Below are 18,702 nucleotides of genomic sequence, written 5' to 3'. Positions count from 1 at the left end.
GCCAGTACTAGTAGTAACTACCACTGAATTACTGCCAGGGACTGACCATTTTCTTAAGGAAGCTCACCTTTTATTTCTCTGAGCACAAAAACTGTAATCAGAAGAGAACTATTTTAGTTACTGTTGAATGGTAGAATTTCAAAAACATAACTGACACTTTATGTTGTGGTTAGTTACTGCATGAGTTTCTGAGCCATCTCTAGGAATTAAATTTGAAAAGGGGAAATTCGTGAGCAAGATCATGAAGGTACTGGGTTACTGAGAAGACTGGAGAAGATCTGTCACTAATGAAGAAGAAAGAGAACAGACTGAAGAGACCAGGGAGTTTGAATCTTTGCTTAATTCACAGTTTATATAGCACTTATCATGCTAAATACTAGTTTAATAATATGATGGAATTCAGACTATAAAATTAAGAGCATAAGAAATGTCATAATGAGATAGGTTAGCAGTCTTTCCATTTCAAGGTTTGGTTTCTAAGAATGGTACCCAGGGTATATTGTAGAAGAGCATAAAAGATTTTTACTTCAAAAGATTAGGGAAATAATGCTCATCCTGTTTATGTTTTCAACTGATTGGGATGATGAGTTCAATAATTACCTGACTACCTGTTATTTAAAGTATTATTATTTGGTCTAAAATTATTTGTTCCAAAACTACCTGCTTCAAGAGGTACAGACGTCATCTGGAATGTGATAAGCATAGCTTGAGTGATCTTACAGTCATTGATTTCATGCCTTGCGAACACTTATTTTTTCAGACTGAAGGATTTCTTTCATGTAGAAGATTCCTGATCCTCTTTTGATATCTTTCCTTCCCCTTTGGGGAAGAGTAGTTTTCAGGGAGAGTAGGTGACAGCATAGAGTAAGGGTTAAAGAGGCCGTGCTCTGGAGTGATACAGACCCAGGTTCATATTCTGGTTCCGCCACTTACTAGCTATGCAACTCTACTCAAAATGCTTAATCTCGCAGATCCTCAGTTCCCTTGTTTGCAAGGTGGAGATAGAATATCTGTCTCACAGGGTTGTTGTAAAGATATATGAAAAAGCACAGTGCCTAACTTATAGTAAGGGCTACATAAAGCAAAACTCTTGATTTATTGTCATTAGCTATTAAAAAAAAAAAAAAAAGTTGCCATCAAGTCGATTCCAACTCATAGCAACCTATAGGACAGGCTAGAACTGCTCCCGTAGGGTTTCCAAGGAATGGCTGGTGGATTGGAACTGCCAACCTTTTGGTTAGCAGCTGAGCTCTTAACCACTGTGCCACCAGGGCTTGTACTAGTAAAAATAGCATTGAATCAGGAATAAGGACATCAGGATTCTAATTCAGGCTAGATGTTTGAATTTCAGTAAGAAATTTAATATCTCAACTTCACCTTTCTCACTTGTAGTCTGTGGGTTTGGTCAGTGGTTTTCAAACTGATCTGTGGTGGTGCTTTGAGGTCATGGTAGGGGAGAGAAAGAGTGAGAGGTGTTCCACAGGGAGGGCTTCCTTTTCAGCCAGAGCAGCTGTGCTTTTATTTATTTACTATATTAGGCTCCTCTGTAACCTATTATTTAAAGAAATGTTCCTTGGCAGAATTTATACACACACTTTGAAAATAATTGCATTAAAAGTTCTGTCAGATCCCTTCCAAATCTAAAATTCTTTAAGTCTATTAATAGAGTCTGCAACAGAACTTGAAAATTGGTGGCCCACAGTGGATCTGACCTGAACGCGTTTGTCCTGTGCATACAGTGTTTTACATATTTAACTTAAATTGACAAAATTTAAAAACTGGGAGATTTTACATAAAAATCCAGATTGTTTTCTTTCAAACAATTGAAATACCTGACAATTCTGGGTCTACATTCCCAAATGACAGTCTGTTGGACTTAAGTAGCAACTGCTACCCAACTACTCCCTATTGTCATATACTTTTAAATTTACCTGCCTGACCTCTGATTTATTTATATTCTGCAAATTGCATGAACGTCAACAGTATCGGATTAGCCAGTGTTGGTACTTTAGAAGAATTAAAGAAAGGAAATGACTTGCCATGTTTACTCTTCAAGAACATTTTTTTACTACAGCAAATGTACATGTATTTTTTTCATTTTGCCTGCCATTGAATGGGACAATAATAGTTCTTAAGTGCTGTCATGCTGTTACAGAGTGACTTCTGAGTTAGAAGAATTAAACACAGTCTGTTTTAATTTTCTCCACTGCAGAGTCTAATTACCAGACACTCAAAAAAATTAGAAACTAGGCTTATTTGGGACAGTAAGCAAAAAAATTGTTGTGTCCGTCGAGTCAATTCTGACTCATAGTTACCTTATATGACAGAGTAGAACTGCCCCATAGGGTTTCCTAGGCTGTAATCTTTATGGGAGCAGAGTGCCAGGTCTTTTCTCCCGTAGAACCACTGGTTGGTTCGCATCACTGACCTTTCGGTTAGCAGCTGAGCACTTAACCATTGCGCCACCTGCCCATGCCTCCGTTTTCCCACATCAGGCCCAGAGGAGGACACTCTGCCTGTGGGATAGAGGAGATTGAGAAAAGTGCTGTGCTGTTTGCTTTCCGACCAGTTCCTATTAAGGGGCAGAGGGTCAGGTCTCAGAGCATCTTTCATGTGAGAGAGATATAGTACATCAACTGCGCAGGCCTCCCTCCTCAGTCACTTGGTCCTCCCCATCAGGACAGGGTGGACTCTCCACTGGCCCAACATCCTCCAAGGCTGCAGTTCTCTAATAGTTGGGTGTGGGATTCTGTATGTGCCCTTTAAATCAGACTTGTTGATTGTAGTGTTCTAATCAAATCTCCTATTATTAATTTTTTGTCTGCTTTTGACCTTTAATTTACTAAGAAGATGTGTTGAAACTTCTCATTATGATCATGGAATTGCTCATTTCTCCTTGTCTTTTTGTCATTTTTTTGCAAAATGTATTTTAAAGCTATTTCATTAGGTGTGTACAGTGCTCAGCAATGCATTTTAAAGTGTATTTGTTATAATTTATCCAGAATCTGAATGTTTTGTGGCAGGAGACCATTTTTTAATATTTAGTTGGCCATATTGCTGAAAGCAGAAGACCTCATCCCTTCTTTTTATCTTTCAGAAATTTCTCAGTTTATAGTTCACTGATGATACCTCCTCCCCACCCCCACCCCCTTTGTTTTTGGTGTGTGTGTGTACAGCTGTGGATTTCGTTTTTTATTGTTAAACCTTTTCTCTCATTTCAATGGCATTTGGAAAGAAAGGATGTTAATATGTAGGTTCAGTGCATTTCCCTCTAATTAGAATTTTCATTTTCTTGTACTTTGCATGTTCTCCTTAGGTAATTCCATTCAGTTATTTCAATTATCGTTTTTATACTGATGACTTCCAAATCTATATCCTTAACCTAGTGGAGTCTCTCCTGTTCACTTTATCCTGATGAATTAGAACCTTTTTTTATCTTTATTGTCAGAGTAAGGAGGAGGGAAAGGAGATAAACATATGTGGTCAGTCTACCGTGTTTACCCAGAATTTATCAGAACTCTCTGAAGTATAATCATCACAATAACTAACATTTATTGAGTGCTTACTATATGCCAGACACAGTTCTAAGTGCGTTAGATTTATTAACTCAGTCCTCGCAACAATCTTTTGAGGCAAATACTGTTATTATTCTCATTTTACAGATGAAGAAGCTAAGGCACAGAGAAGTTAAATAACTTGACCCAAAGTTACACAGCTAGTAAGTGTGGAGCCAGGATTCAAACTCAAGCTGTCAGACTCTCAAGTCACTTCCTGCTTAAAACTCTCCAATAGTATCCCATTCCTTTACGATAAAATCCAAGAGATTTAGCATGTCATTTGTACTGTTTATGATCATGTCCAGCTTACTTTTCCAGTCTCATCTCTCTACTCTGTCCCTGACTCCACCTCTCTGACCTCTGAGCTTCTTGCCCTGAATGCCCCTTGTTCTCACACTCCTTGTGCCTTTTTCATGCTGTTCCTTCTGTCCCAGACACTCCTTTGTCTTCCAGAATCCTAGTTTGGTGTTAAGGTATTACAGCATATAGATGTAAATTGAATATTAGAATAATTTGTTTCAGCTAGCAAGCAAATCATGCTTTTGATTTGTTTTGATTTAGCATGTCTTCTCGAAAACTGTGTAATTGATAAAATAATAGTACTCCATTATGTATGATGGGCTCATAAGTCTAACAGACTAAACAAAATTATCTTCTTAAAATTTGGTTGTATGGAGAGGGAAATTTAAACATTCTTTTGGAAATATAGTGGAAAAGTATACTTTAAACATAAATGAATTAATTTCATTCCCTCATTAGTAAAATATTTTCTAACCTTATCTTGCTGTTTTACTTTATAGCATTTTCTTCCTCTTGCAAATCTGGAATGTTCACCAAATGTTGAAACTTTCCTTTGTAAAGCTTTTGTACCAAGCTGCACAGAACAAATTCATGTGGTTCCACCTTGCCGTAAATTTTGTGAGAAAGTATATTCTGATTGTAAAAAAATAATTGACACTTTTGACATCCAATGGCCTGAGGAACTTGAATGTAACAGGTAAATTATGTTTTTTGACTAAAAGCTATTGATGGTATTTTAATACTGGTTATATCTCCAAAATGCTAGTAAGAGGCTTACTTCAACAAATGTTTATTGTATATCTGGTATATGCCAGACACCATGGTGATAACTGTTGGGGACTCAATGGTGAGCAGAAACAGACATGATTCTTTCTCTCAGGGAACTTACAGCGTGGTGGGAGTGACAGATAGTAATCAAATAATTGTACTAATAAATGCAAAGTTACAACTGTGGTAGATACAACAAAGGAGAATTGCATGGTTCTATAAGAACATGTAATGGTACATTTGACCTAAACTGGGGGAAAGGGAAGGTTTTCTTGAAGAGATAACTATTTAGCTAAAGTCCAAAGGTAAAACAGAAGTAACTAGGCACTGAGGGGAGGAAAGAGCATTTTAGGCAGAGGGAGTAGCTTGTTCAGAGGCCCTGTGGTAGAAGAGAACTTGGCATATTCAGGGAATTAAAAGTCCAGTGTGACTGGAGTGATATTGGTAAGACTGTGGGCAAGACAAGAAAGAAGAGAGAAGCAGCAGTCAGGCCACTCAAGGCCTCGTACTGTATGCTTTTATGCTAAGGGCAATGAGAAGCTCTTGAAGTATTTGAAGATAGAGATTGGGGGACAGGCTGGGGATGATCATGTTGACTCCTGTGTGTAGAGCATGGTTCTTATGTCACAGCCTGGTGAGGGTTGGTCAAGCTGTCTTTGGCAGTTCACCTTAGGAATCTAGGCTGCTTCTGTCTTGCAGCTCTGGCAGCCATGTGGATAGGAGAGCAGGAATGTAGAGAACTGGCACCTTTTCTTGAATGTATCACATCTTTCCCCTTCACATCCCTGTTGGCAAGATGTCAGTCACAGGGTTACAGCTGAACTACTAGGGGTAATGGGAAATGTGTGTCCAGAAAGGAAAAGGATATTCAAAGAGAAAGTGTCAGGTGCTGCTGGCTAATAAGAACATTGTTGTTGTTAGGTGCCGTAGAGGCCATTCTGACTCATAGCGACCCTATAGTACAGAATAGAACTTCCCTATAGGGTTTCCTAGGCTGAAATTTTTACAGGAGCAGATCGCCAGGTCTTTTCTCCCTTGGAGCCACTGCCACCAGCCTTTTGGTTAGCAGCCAAGTGCTTAACCATTGTACCACCCGGGCTCCTAGTAAGAACATTAGCTCATACTATTTCACTAGAGTGGTGGGGCAGAGGACAAATTGCAATGGGTGAAGGAGTGAGTGGGAAGTGAAGCAAGCTATATAGATAATTGGCAGAAAATATGACTATTAAGAGAGAAGAAGAGATGTGTGGTAGCCAGAAGGAGAAGGTTGGAGTTTTTTTTTTTAATGGGAAAGAACTGACTACTCTTACTGGCTACAAGGAGATCATAAGGAAGAGGCAAGTGTATATGGGGTAGAAAGAATAATCAGTAGTAGCAGTTTTCTGAGAAGGAGATAAGGTTCCAAGCACAGATAAAGGATTGGCCATGGATAGCCTTCACTGTAGCAGGAGGGAAAGAGGATAGGATGGTTACAGACGTAGGTCGGGCTTATAAGTTTGGTAAGAGTTACTGTGAGAATTCCTATCTGATGATTTCTATTTTCATTGTGAAGTAGTAGGAATCTAAGGAGGAAGGATGCAAGTTTGAAGGCAGTGGTAATATAGAGGGTGGGAAAGTGAGTAGACTGGAGAGACTAACCTTTTATGTAAATCAGGTGATCCTGAATTTGTAATGAATCTCATTTGACCTATTGACCCTCTCCAGCAGTGCTAGGATTTTTGGGGGCAAGTACAGAGAAAGAAGATAGTTCATCTATGGTTGGGGTTTTCCCAGATAGATTCAGTGACAAGTCAAAGGAGTGGCAACAAAGTTAACGATACCGGGAAGGGTGTTACTAAAATGATAGACATTAAGCACCTAAGTGGACGAGGAGTGAAAGGAAGAAAGGAAAGGACTGATGTTTTGAGAAAAGGTAATGGCGATCCCAGTAATATTAAAAAAAAAAAATCACAATTTTTAAATCAGCTGCAAGGATAGGAACTGTGGTCAAAGGGCAGGATTCTTGAGTTAGTGATTTTGGGAGGCAGTGTACAGTTACAGGTTGTGGCGGGGTTCATTGTGTGACCGTGATTATAGGTGGCCAAAGTGGGATAGGGACAGTCATCGGAGATGAGAAGGTTAAGAAGTTGAGAAGCCAGGATGTTGAGGGGCTGTCCATGTGGATGGTCAAGTCATCAAGGATGATAACAACAAAAGGAGAGGAGAGAAAACTGATGATTCTGTCAGCAAATATTTATTGCACCCTTACTATGTTTTCAGGACTGTTCTGGACACCAAGGATACAGCAGAAAAAAACTCCTGCCCTGGTGGGCTTACATTCTAGTGGAGGGAGGGAGAAGATGAAATAAGTTCTGTTAGAAGGTGATAAGGCATGTGGAGAAAAAGAATACATAACCATGTTTAGTTATTTTTGTGATTCCAAAAATCTTGTTATTGTTTCATGGTGTATATTTTATCTTAAATGACACTTTAATTTACTGAATACTTACTCTTTTTTAATGGGATTGCCTACTAAGTTTCAAAGCAGGGGAGGTTATAAAACTTGCAGCACTTTGCTCTGCCACTTGATTTGTAATTCCCCACCCGTTTGGAGTTTTGATCTTTGTAGTTTGATCTTTTGATACATGGATACATTTTTCTTATAATTAAACCAAATAAAATTCATTTCATGTTTGAGAATGTTTGATATATTAAATTGGGATGTTGTTGTTGTTACGTGCCATCGAGTTGGTTCTGACTTATAGTGACCCCATGTACAACAGAATGAAACACTGCCCGGTGCTGCGCCATCCTCACAATTGTTGTTATATTTGAGCCCATTGTTTCGCCACTGTGGAAATCCATCTCATCGAGTGTCTTCCTTTTTTTCACTGACCCTCTGCCTTACCAAGCATGATGTCCTTCACCAGGGACTGGTCTCTCCTATAATTGGGATGTACAGTCCATTTTAAAAAATTATCTCTATGTTGAAAAATCACAAGCATCCCTTTAGTAAAATGTTAAGTGGTCAGTTGCACGTAAGAATAATTCTGGTATTTTTATACCAGAGAAATTTTACTTTCTTCATTTCTATAAGTAAGACTTCTAGGCCTCTACAGTATCTTCTTTACTTTGGAAAAACAAAATAAGAAGCTTCTGATTGAAACTCTAATTCTGGCTTGTTTAAAGGTTTTAGCATAATAAAACATATATTTAGCTACGTAGTGGAAACATATAAACGTTCTTGTTATTTGAGAAACTGTTCATTTCTGTGGTTATGACATACATGGAACTCTTGGCTTCTCAGAAGGGTGCCCCTGTCTCCCAGTGCCTTTGCCTTGGAAGTAAGGTAAAAGGTTCATTAATTCTTTGTGGCCTCTGGGATCCTCAGCTTGTCAGAGCACCCTTTGTGTGTGAGGAGTTTTGTGGCAAACGAGCTCTCTTCTCAGCTCTAGGTCAAGCTGTTCTCTGATAGTTTGCCAATAGATTAATCCCTCTCATTGTGACCTGTTGTACTTCTCTTTTCTCACTCTTTATTTTCCTACAGCAGTGCATGTTCACCATACCACTTAAGGGTTTATGGAATCTTATCATTTTCTGTTATTCTGTTTTTCTCTTGCTCTTTTTTCTGTCTTTATTATGATAGTCAAACTTTTCCCCCAAAAGGTATATCTGCCTTGCCTTCACGAAGTTGTACTCTCCTGGGCCAACTCTAACCTGTAATCTGCTTAGGTTTGTCTGTCTTCCCATCAATTATGAACGCACAAGGTAATACTTTACAGTTGAAAAGCATAGCATTAAAATAGTGAATCAGTAAAAAATGTTGTTGTCATGTATTTAATTTTTATAATCTTTACAGATTACAGTACTGTGATGAGACAGTTCCTGCAACTTCTGGTCTACCCACAAAGCTTGACCCTCAGAAGAAAACAGAACAAGTCCAAAGAGACATTGGATTTTGGTGTCCAAGACATCTCAAGACCTCTGGGGAACAAGGCTATAAGTTTCTGGGCCTTGACCATTGTGCACCTCCATGTCCCAACATGTATTTTAAAAGTGATGAGCTAGAGTTTGCAAAAAGTTTTATCGGGATCGTTTCAATATTCTGTCTTTGTGCAACTCTGTTCACATTTCTGACTTTTTTAATTGATGTTAAAAGGTTTAGATACCCGGAGAGACCAATTATATATTACTCTGTCTGTTACAGCATTGTATCTCTTATGTACTTTACTGGCTTTTTGCTCGGCAATAGCACAGCCTGTAATAAGGCAGATGAGAAGCTAGAACTTGGTGACACAGTTATTCTAGGCTCTCAGAATAAGGCTTGCACTGTTTTGTTTATGTTTTTGTATTTTTTCACAATGGCCGGCACTGTGTGGTGGGTGATTCTTACCATTACTTGGTTCTTAGCTGCAGGAAGAAAATGGAGTTGTGAAGCCATTGAACAAACAGCAGTGTGGTTCCATGCTGTCGCGTGGGGAATACCAGGTTTTCTAACTGTTATGCTTCTTGCTATGAACAAAGTTGAAGGAGACAATATCAGTGGAGTTTGCTTTGTTGGCCTTTATGACCTGGATGCTTCTCGCTATTTTGTACTCTTGCCACTGTGTCTTTGTGTGTTTGTTGGGCTGTCTCTTCTTTTAGCTGGAATTGTTTCTTTAAATCATGTTCGACAAGTTATACAACATGATGGCCGAAACCAAGAGAAACTAAAGAAATTTATGATTCGGATTGGAGTCTTCAGTGGCCTGTATCTTGTACCATTAGTGACACTTCTTGGATGTTATGTCTACGAGCAAGTGAATAGAATTACCTGGGAGATAACTTGGGTTTCTGATCATTGTCGTCAGTACCATATCCCATGCCCTTATCAGGTAAAAGTTATCGTTTGGATTATTTTACTATTTAATTTTAACTTAGAAAATGTTCCCTAGATATATACCGTTATTAGTCATGGACGTAAAATTAGATTTCAGGTGAGAAAAACCCAACAGACATAGTCTATAAATCAGCTGAAACTGAGGAAATGTCTCAAGGGTTTTCTCCTCAAGCTTGAGCTTCGGTTAAAATTGTAGAATGCTTCCTTTAGCTATTCTTTTAAAAATTGAGTTGCAGAGACAGATTCATGGTAGTAATGAAGAACAGAGTCCCAGGATACATCACAAGGACTGTCATAGGAAGAAAAAGAGAAGTAACTTCTGCTGAATTGGAGATTGTTTTTAAGTCTTGTGTGATCTTGTTTTTATTTCTTTAAAATAAGAAAAAACCTTATTTGGATAAAATACCCATGCTGGCACAAGTGTTGTATTTTCTCTCTGTAGTCCAACTACCTGAAGATATATTATTATTAATTACTATATTATCTTTATTTTTTGCAGCTTATGCATTATTTATTGCATTGTTATAAAAACAGAACTTGATTTTTGCCTAAACCTCTTATTTCTTAACTTAAAAAAAAGTTGAAGCAAAATACGTTTCATATGTTTGATGTTTGTCAGTACTAAAGTAGTGTTTTAAGATTGAAATAGTCAATTTCTAAAAATATAAAATCTTAAAGCATTTTAGTGGTGGTTTTATCTATAGAAATTTTGGGTTTTTTAAAAATAACTTTTAATCATTATTCTTGAATATTTATGTATGATATTTGTCACGGTTTGAATTATGCCCCCCAAAAAATGTGTGTGTCAATTTGGCTAGGCCATGATTCCTGGTACTGTGTGATTTTCCTGTATGTTGTAAACCTGTCTCTATGATGTTAATGAGGGAGGATGGGTGGCAGTTGTGTTAGTAAGGCGGGACCTGATCTACAAGACTGGATTGTGTCCTGAGGCAATCTCTTGAGATATAAAGACAGAAGTGAGCAGTGAGACGGGGACCTCATACCATCAAGAAAGCAGTGCCAGGAGCAGGGCGCATCCTTTGGACCGGGGTCCCTGCGCCGAGAAGCTCCTAGTCCAGGGGAACCCTGAAGAGAAGAAGGCTGACAGAGAGAAGAAGCCTTCCCCTGGAGCTGACGCCCTGAATTTGGACTTTTAGCCTACTTTGACTATGAAGAAATAAACTTCTCTTCATTAAAACCATCCACTTGTGGTATTTCTGTTACAGCAGCACTAGATGACTAAGACAGAATTTGGTACCGGGAGTGGGGTGCTGCTCTAACAGATACCTAAAATGTGGAAGCGGTTTTAAAACTGTAAATGGATAGACGTGCTGCAGTGACAGAGGACCCAGCAGCAGCAGAGAACCTACAGCAGCAGAGAAGCAGCAGTGGCAGAGAACCAACAGCAGCAGAACCAGGAGACTGGTGCAAGACGGTGCTGGAGCCAACCCACGGAGCAAGAGAGCTGAATGCCTGTGAGCAGGAGGCTTTCTGGCAGAGTGGGGTGCCTCCGGGCACTTATACCGGTAGAGCTACAGAGCTTTGGAACACTTGCCCCAGCAGGGCAAATGCAGGCATGAGGCCCGAGGGCCAAGAGGCCACAGGAAATAGAAGCAGAAGCTGAAGAGACAAGGGACACAAGAAGACTAGCTGCCTCAGTCTTAAAAGGTATGGCCTTGACCTCAGAGGTTTCAAAGGGTGGAGCAATGGCCTCTGGTGCTTCTAAGGGTGGAGATGCCACTCAGATGGACTGGGAGAATGGTGCGCCTAAAGCCAAGGGAACAGTTGCTGTCCCAGTGGGCCTGAAAGGCCAAGCTGAAGCCCAGGGCCGAGGGGCCTCCACTCAAAATCCAGAGACTGTGGCCAATACGTAGTCTGGAGGGCAGGGCCATTTTGTAAATTGTCTCGGAGAACAGACGATTATTTTCAAAGCCTCGAGGGCTAATGTAATGTGTTCTACTGATTTGCTTTGGTGCTTGTTATCACTTCTTTTCCTCTAGTTTCTCCCATTTGTAATGGAAATGTCTAGCTTGTGCCTGTTCTGCCATTGTACCTTTGGAAGCAGATAACTTGTATTCTGGATTTCACAGATGAAGAGGAATTTTTAGATTTTGGACTTGCAGTTAAGACTTTTACTATGATATGATGGGGTGAATATGTTTTCCATGTTGCAAGGATGTAATGTTTTGGGGGCCAAAGGGTGGAATGTCATGGTTTGAATTATGTCCCCCAAAAAATGTGTGTATCAGTTTGGCTAGGCCATGATTCCTGGTACTGTGTGATTTTCCTGTATGTTGTAAACCTGCCTCTATGATGTTAATGAGGGAGGATGGGTGGCAGTTGTGTTAGTAAGGCAGGACCTGATCTACAAGACTGGATTGTGTCCTGAGGCAATCTCTGAGATATAAAAGACAGAAATGAGCAGTGAGACAGGGGGACCTCATACCATCAAGAAAGCAGTGCCGGGAGCAGAGCGCGTCCTTTGGACAGGGGTCCCTGCACAGAAAAGCTTCTAGTCCGGGGGAATCCTGAAGAGAAGAAGGCCGACAGAGAGGAAAAAGCCTTCCCCTGGAGCTGACGCCCTGAATTTGGACTTTTAGCCTACTTTGACTATGAAGAAATAAACTTCTCTTCGTTAAAACCATCCACTTGTGGTATTTCTGTTACAGCAGCACTAGATGACTAAGACAATATTCATTACATTAAATGAGTAATTCTATCATCACAGTGTATCAAGTCAAGGAATGTGCGGGCTAAATTGTTTTATGTAATAATTTATATTCTAGAAAGTGGAGCCTAGTTTTTATACTGATGTGGGGATAATAGTTTTACTTGCCTTACAAGCTATGCACAGTCTGTTTTTACTATATACTTAATAAGAGAACTATGTCCTAAGGCAGTCCTGCTATATTAAAATGTCTCCCAGATTCCTCAGTCTTATTGGCAGACTGGAAAAGCAAACACATACTGTTAAAACCTTTAAGATCTACAGTTCGTAAAAATTATATTTTATGTTAAAAAAAACTATAAAGTATTAGAGGATAAAATGAGAAAATAATTTTATAATCTTAAAATCGAGAAGGACTTTATAAGATGATATAAAACTCAGAAACCATGAAATAAAAGATTGCTAAACTTGACTAAACATTTAAAAAACACTATAATAATAATAAAAAAAAAAAAACCACCTGGGAAAATTTATTTGCAACTTACTTTATAGTTGAAGGGCTAACATCTTTAATTTATAAAGAGTTCCAGCAGATCAATAAGAAAAAAAACAGCAATCTGATATAAAAATGGGAACAGAATATGAAGAGGGTTCACAAAAAACGCAAATCAAGAGACTTGTCTTAAACGTGAACAAATGTTATAATAAAAGAAATTCAAAATATAGTAACATTAAATTCTTAGGACATGGAAAAAAACTAAAGCTTTTATAACCACTGTGTTGGTGAAAGTGTGGCAAAATAGGCCTTTTCAGACTTTGCTGTTGAACGTTTCAATTAGTACAGCCTTCTGTGGAGAGCAATTTGACAATATCTCTTAGATTTAAAATGCACCTATATCCCGTCGCTTTGTATTTTATCAACAGATGTACTCATAAATGTGTGAGAAGTGACATATGTGCAAAGATAGTCTCTGCAACATTATTTGCTATGGCAGGAGATTGGAAGTAAATATCGCTAAGCCAGCCCGTTGCCGTTGAGTCGATTCCGACTCGTAGTGACCCCATAGGACAGAGTAGAACTGCCCCGTGGGGTTTCCAGGGAGTGGCTGGTGGATTTGAACTGCCAGCCTTTTGACTAGCAGCTGAGCTCTTAACTACTGTACCACCAGGGCTCCCAAATATTAATAGGGATAGTTAAATAAATTATGGTTCATCCATGCGATGAAATATTAGGCAGCCTTTAAAAAGAGTGAAGAGTTCTGTTTGTTCTGACATAAAATGGTCTCCAAGAAATACTATTTTAAGTGCCAAAAGCAAGATATCGTATATAATGTATAGTACTTTGACATTCGTGCAACGTTTAAAAAAATAATATATAAACGTTTATACTTGGAGAAAAAGTATGATTTTTTATGAAATTTCCACATTCTAACACTTTTGGGACACTGATATTTATTTTATTATAACCAACCAAGTTTTTTTTAACAAAATCTAAAATAATGTGTTGTTATAATGAATCTAAATGTACTTATTTTTGTGTGTGGTAGATTATCATGAAGGAAAATTGGTAAATATTTAGATGCAGGTAGTTTAGCGATTTTAAGATAGTGATTTAACTTTACGGGGAAAATGCCAAGAAATCAGTATTTCAATATCTTTCCCTTTCTAGCTCTATATTTTGATATACAGATAAAGATTCTTTGCTGGTTGTTCAGAACTTCAGTAAAGAATGTATTGCATTTAAAGCACCATTTATTATATTAGTTATTTCAAATCTCTTACAATAAAACAGACTTCAAAGATTTATACTTTTTGTTGAACTTTTACATTGACTGTATAGACTTTTCTCTCTGCTTTAAATCCACCACTGAAATTTATATTATTCATGTTTTGTTTTGTTTTTGCAGGCAAAAACAACAGCTCGACCGGAATTGGCTTTGTTTATGATAAAATATCTGATGACATTAATCGTTGGTATCTCTGCTGTCTTCTGGGTTGGAAGCAAAAAGACATGCACAGAATGGGCTGGGTTTTTTAAACGAAATCACAAGAGAGAGTAAGAAACTATTACATTTTCTGACATTGTTTAAATATAAACAGATCAAATACCAAGGAACTATTCAAATCATCATTGTACTGGAGTTTCATTGTATCAGCTGTTGCTTGAATTTCATGAGCTACCTAATGTTTGGAAATCTTTTTCATGGAGAGATATGCTTTATTTTGGCATTTGTTTTAACAGTGTTTGACATATACTATTCTGTTTATTATTATTGTCATTTAATTTAGTATTTTGAGTGTGGCATTTTTAATAGTTTTCTCATTTTATCAATAATATGAGGATTAAATGGGATCAAGTATATAAGAATGTCTATGAAGTACAATTCACTGTAAGTGATGTTATGATCATTATTTACTACATACCATACCATACCCATTGCCATCAAGTCGATTTTCTACTCATAGCAACCCTGTAGGACTAATAGATTTAAGTTCTATTACTCATTATTCTGACCTAACTTTCACTTATTTGCCCTACTAAAGTGGTAAAAACTCAAATTCACAGAATATTCTGGAACAATGTACTAGATTTACATTTATGAGTAAATAATTCATTTTAGTTATTTATATACATGGTGTACAGTGTACTATCAACAAATTACTATAGACTTTGAAAAACTGTTCCACATTGGTCTGATTAGTGAACTTTTTTGTGGTATAAATTTCAGAACTGTAGACTTTTTCACAAATAATTTTTGAGGGCAGAAAAAGTGAGCTTTAATTTTTTTCATACATTCTATTATTACATGTCTAGCTCGTATTTATATGCCCACACTAACTTCAGTGTAGCTTTCTTACTTTAATGTTAGAAAGCGGTTACATTTAAATAAAGATTATTGTATTCTATATCCTTTCTCTTCTGGTTGCCTTTCTGAAGAGTTTGATTGCCATTAGTTTACTTTTATGTTTTTTAAAATAGATATACTTACAGATAGTCCCCCTGTTTATGCTGCTTTGTGTTTCCTTGCCCTCATCATTTGATTTTGCATGTTTAATTTCTCATCAGTCTAACACTTTTGCTGACAGACAAAAGCAACAAATAGTACATGTACAAAAGATTTCACTTTATGGCAATCTACTTACATGTCATAGTATTTATAAACTCAGAGTTTATAAATAATATAAACTGTATAGAATTTCTAACTTTAATGCATAATGATTTTTGGCCAAAGATACATGCTTTATGGAATCTCTGGTGGTACAGATGGTTAAGTGCATGACTACTAACTAAAAGGTTGGCAGTTCAAACCCACTCAGAGGCACCTCAGAAGAAAGGCCTGGTGATCTACTTCCAAAAGGTCACAGCCTTGAAAACCTATGGTGTCCAGTTCTAGTTTGCATGCATGGGGTCACCATGAGTTGGAATCAACTCCATGGCAGCTTGTTTGCGTTTTGGTTTTGGTTTTTGCTTTCTGTGGCTTCTACTATAACAGTATTTATCAAGTAAATCTTTCCCTTGGATTTTCTTACAGTCCAATCAGTGAAAGTCGAAGAGTGCTACAGGAGTCATGTGAGTTTTTCTTAAAGCACAATTCTAAAGTTAAACACAAAAAGAAGCACTACAAACCAACTTCACATAAGCTGAAAGTCATTTCCAAATCCATGGGAACCAGCACAGGAGCTACAGCAAATCATGGCACTTCTACAGTAGCAGTCACTAACCACGATTACTTAGGACAAGAAACTTTTACAGAAATCCAAACCTCACTAGAAACGTCAGTGAGAGACATGGGAGCAGATGGGGCAAGCACGCCCAAATTAAGAGAACAGGACTGTGGTGAACCTTCCTCCCCAGTACCATCCAGCTCCAAACTCTCTGGGGAGCAGGCCAACAGAAAAGGCAAGGCAGCGAATGTGAATGATAAGAGCAGTGCATCTGAATGTGTGCGGAGTGAAGGAAGGTAAGATTTAATTTTCTTGTCTAAAATCATCACTATTTGGAATATTGCATAGTACATTTTTTATGAAAGCATAACGTATCTGGGAAGAAAGCATTTTATGAGCAGAAAATGTCATGTCTATACACTTTTACACTCCACATTTTCTAGGAAATTTGGGTCCTACCTATAAATATGCTATGTAGTAGTTTAATTCTCAGCTTTGAGAAGAGCCTTGATGCACGTTGTTTAAGTAGGGAAGTAATGTTCATTTCTATGGTAATTGTTAAGAGGCATTTGCACATTTAGGTGAATGTTTTTAAGATTCATCTGAAATACAAGCCATTAAGTTTTCAGTTTTCCATTGCCATCGAGTCTATTCTGACTGGTAGTGACCCTATGGGACAGAGTAGAACTGCCCCATAGGATTTCCAAGGAGCGGCTGATGGATGTGAACTGCCAACCTTCTGGTTAGCAGCCGAGCTTTTAACCACTGCGCCGCCAGGGCTCTAAGTTTTCATTAGTACTACATTATTAAACTGTCTAAAAGATATTTGTCATTTTATGCAAAGATGATTATAAAATATTTTTATTTTCGAAACCTGAGAGAATATTGACATAATCTTGAATGAATTTGCCCAAACAGTCATAAGGTGATCAGAACACTGGCAAACATCTAATTAACAGAATGCTGACAGCTGAGTACTTTATGGTCTCAGGGTTAAGGGTTATCTCACCTAACCCTTCCAAACTAGGCTAAATGCACTGTCTCTGTGTCCCCATGACACCTTCCACATACGTGGATTGTAACTAGATACATGCTTTTTTCTCTACTTGATTTGTACACTCCTCGAAGGCACAGCTGAGGTCTTACTCATCTTTGAATGGGTGTCTGACCCATTGTGGAAAATCAATAAAATATTTGCTAAACTGAGGGCAGGAATCCTGTTTACTAATTGTATTCCCCACAAGACACTATGCTCAGCCCATGCATGGTGGTGCTTGATAAAGTTTCTGCAGTCAGCAAAAATTGTATCTGATATTATTTGCATTTTGAAGTTTTTGAGTATACATAAAGCGTTTTCATTAATGATCCTTTGATAAAGGTGGATAGCAGTTATAAAGACATCTGGCTTCATAGGTGTGCTTGTGTATGTGTATATGTCAACTTTCTTTCTTTTATCTAGGGTAAGTCCAAAAAGTGATTTTACTGAAACTGTCCCAGTGCAGACCAACAACTTGCAGGTGCCCAGTTCTTCCCAGCCCAGCAGCCTCAAAGGTTCCACATCACTGCTTGTTCACTCGGTTTCAGGAGTTAGAAAAGAGCAGGGTGCGGGCAGTCACCCAGATGGTTCAAACACAGTTTATCCCGCTGCTTAGAAGGGGACTCATGTTACACTGGAAGTGACCGATGCACTGTCTTACAAGATTCACTGTTACATTCTTATTTTGCACTTGAAGCTACATTCCTGCTGTTACACTGGAAGAAAAATAGATTTCAAGGATAACATGATTCATTTCACAGACAGGTTAATGACAGCAGTATACCTGAAAAATAGAAATGTGCATGTTAATAATATGTTTTAAATCATGCAGGAGAGATTTAGAAGGAATCTTCTTTTTCTATTTATGAAGATTCTACTCTTGTTAAAAGTATTTTAAGATGCACTATGCTATTTCACTGTAATGATTAAAAAAATCAAGATTTTTCTTTGCTGAAATATTGACAACTTATCTTTGTATTTTTTTATATATTTGAAAATAAGTTTATATGTATTTGAACTTTTTTTAGAAATACTGGAAATTATTTTATTATCATTCTGATATTTTAGCACTACTTTGGTAGCTTTTACACTGAATTTCCAAGAAAATTGAAAAATAGTATTCTTTTATAATATAAAAAATAGTTGACACACCAGAAGGTGTTATGATGGCAATTCAACTTAAAAAAAAAGAACACTTATTCTACCTTTAAGTCTTATTGTGTGAATTTTATAATATCTCATTATTTTAGAAATCTCAAAGATCTATTATTACATAACTGAAATAAGGTGCTTACTTCAGGTGTCCAGTGTTGATTGTATTATGCTGCTCACTGACCCTTCTGCATTTTTTTTAATATAATGTCCTGAAGGATTAGTAGATGAAATGTTAGTCTTTCATAAACTAAGCTTAGTGCAATTGATTTCTTCTTTTTTAATGGTTCATGACAACCCGAGATTGTATTACGACCATTTACAGTTTGCTTATACTTATACTTTTTTTTTTTAACTTTTGTTTTTAACATTACAAATAGTATAAATACTTTGTACAGTATCTTTCCCAGACATTATGTAGAATTCATTTCTGCAGCTAAGTAGGATTTTGGTGACCATTCAAAAATGTGATAGTAATATTAATGTGCCACTCAAATAGGGCGACGAATGTAGTCCTGATAAAATAAGATGTACTTTATACAACATAGTTAAATTTTTAAAATAATTTTCTTAATTTTGTTGCCCAGTAAATATTATTCCTTGAATTTTATTCCTTGAATGGTATTTTCTAATGCTTTTGGTTTTCTCTCTTTTTAGCATTCTGTTAAAGCATAAAAATGATCATGTACTGTATGGA

At 37.5% G+C, this 18,702-nt stretch overlaps 1 protein-coding gene across 1 annotated transcript in view; it reads left to right on the top strand.

Annotated features, from left to right (window-relative positions):
* The window catches only part of FZD6 (frizzled class receptor 6), a 28,784-nt gene extending 10,358 nt beyond the window's left edge, over positions 1-18,426 (top strand). Inside the window, exons 3-7 of the mRNA XM_004370711.1 lie at positions 4,358-4,554; positions 8,464-9,478; positions 14,059-14,207; positions 15,685-16,113; positions 17,277-18,426. Of these exons, the coding sequence (XP_004370768.1) occupies positions 4,358-4,554; positions 8,464-9,478; positions 14,059-14,207; positions 15,685-16,113; positions 17,277-17,469 (1,983 nt within the window). The 3' untranslated portion in view covers positions 17,470-18,426. The remainder of the gene's footprint in view (positions 1-4,357; positions 4,555-8,463; positions 9,479-14,058; positions 14,208-15,684; positions 16,114-17,276) is intronic.
* The last annotated feature ends 276 nt before the right edge of the window (positions 18,427-18,702 follow it).

The sequence above is a fragment of the Trichechus manatus genome, unplaced genomic scaffold, assembly GCF_000243295.1.
Source record: "Trichechus manatus latirostris isolate Lorelei unplaced genomic scaffold, TriManLat1.0 scaffold00009, whole genome shotgun sequence".
NCBI classification, from domain to species: Eukaryota; Metazoa; Chordata; class Mammalia; order Sirenia; family Trichechidae; genus Trichechus; species Trichechus manatus.
This window is presented reverse-complemented; position numbering and strand designations above follow the sequence as displayed.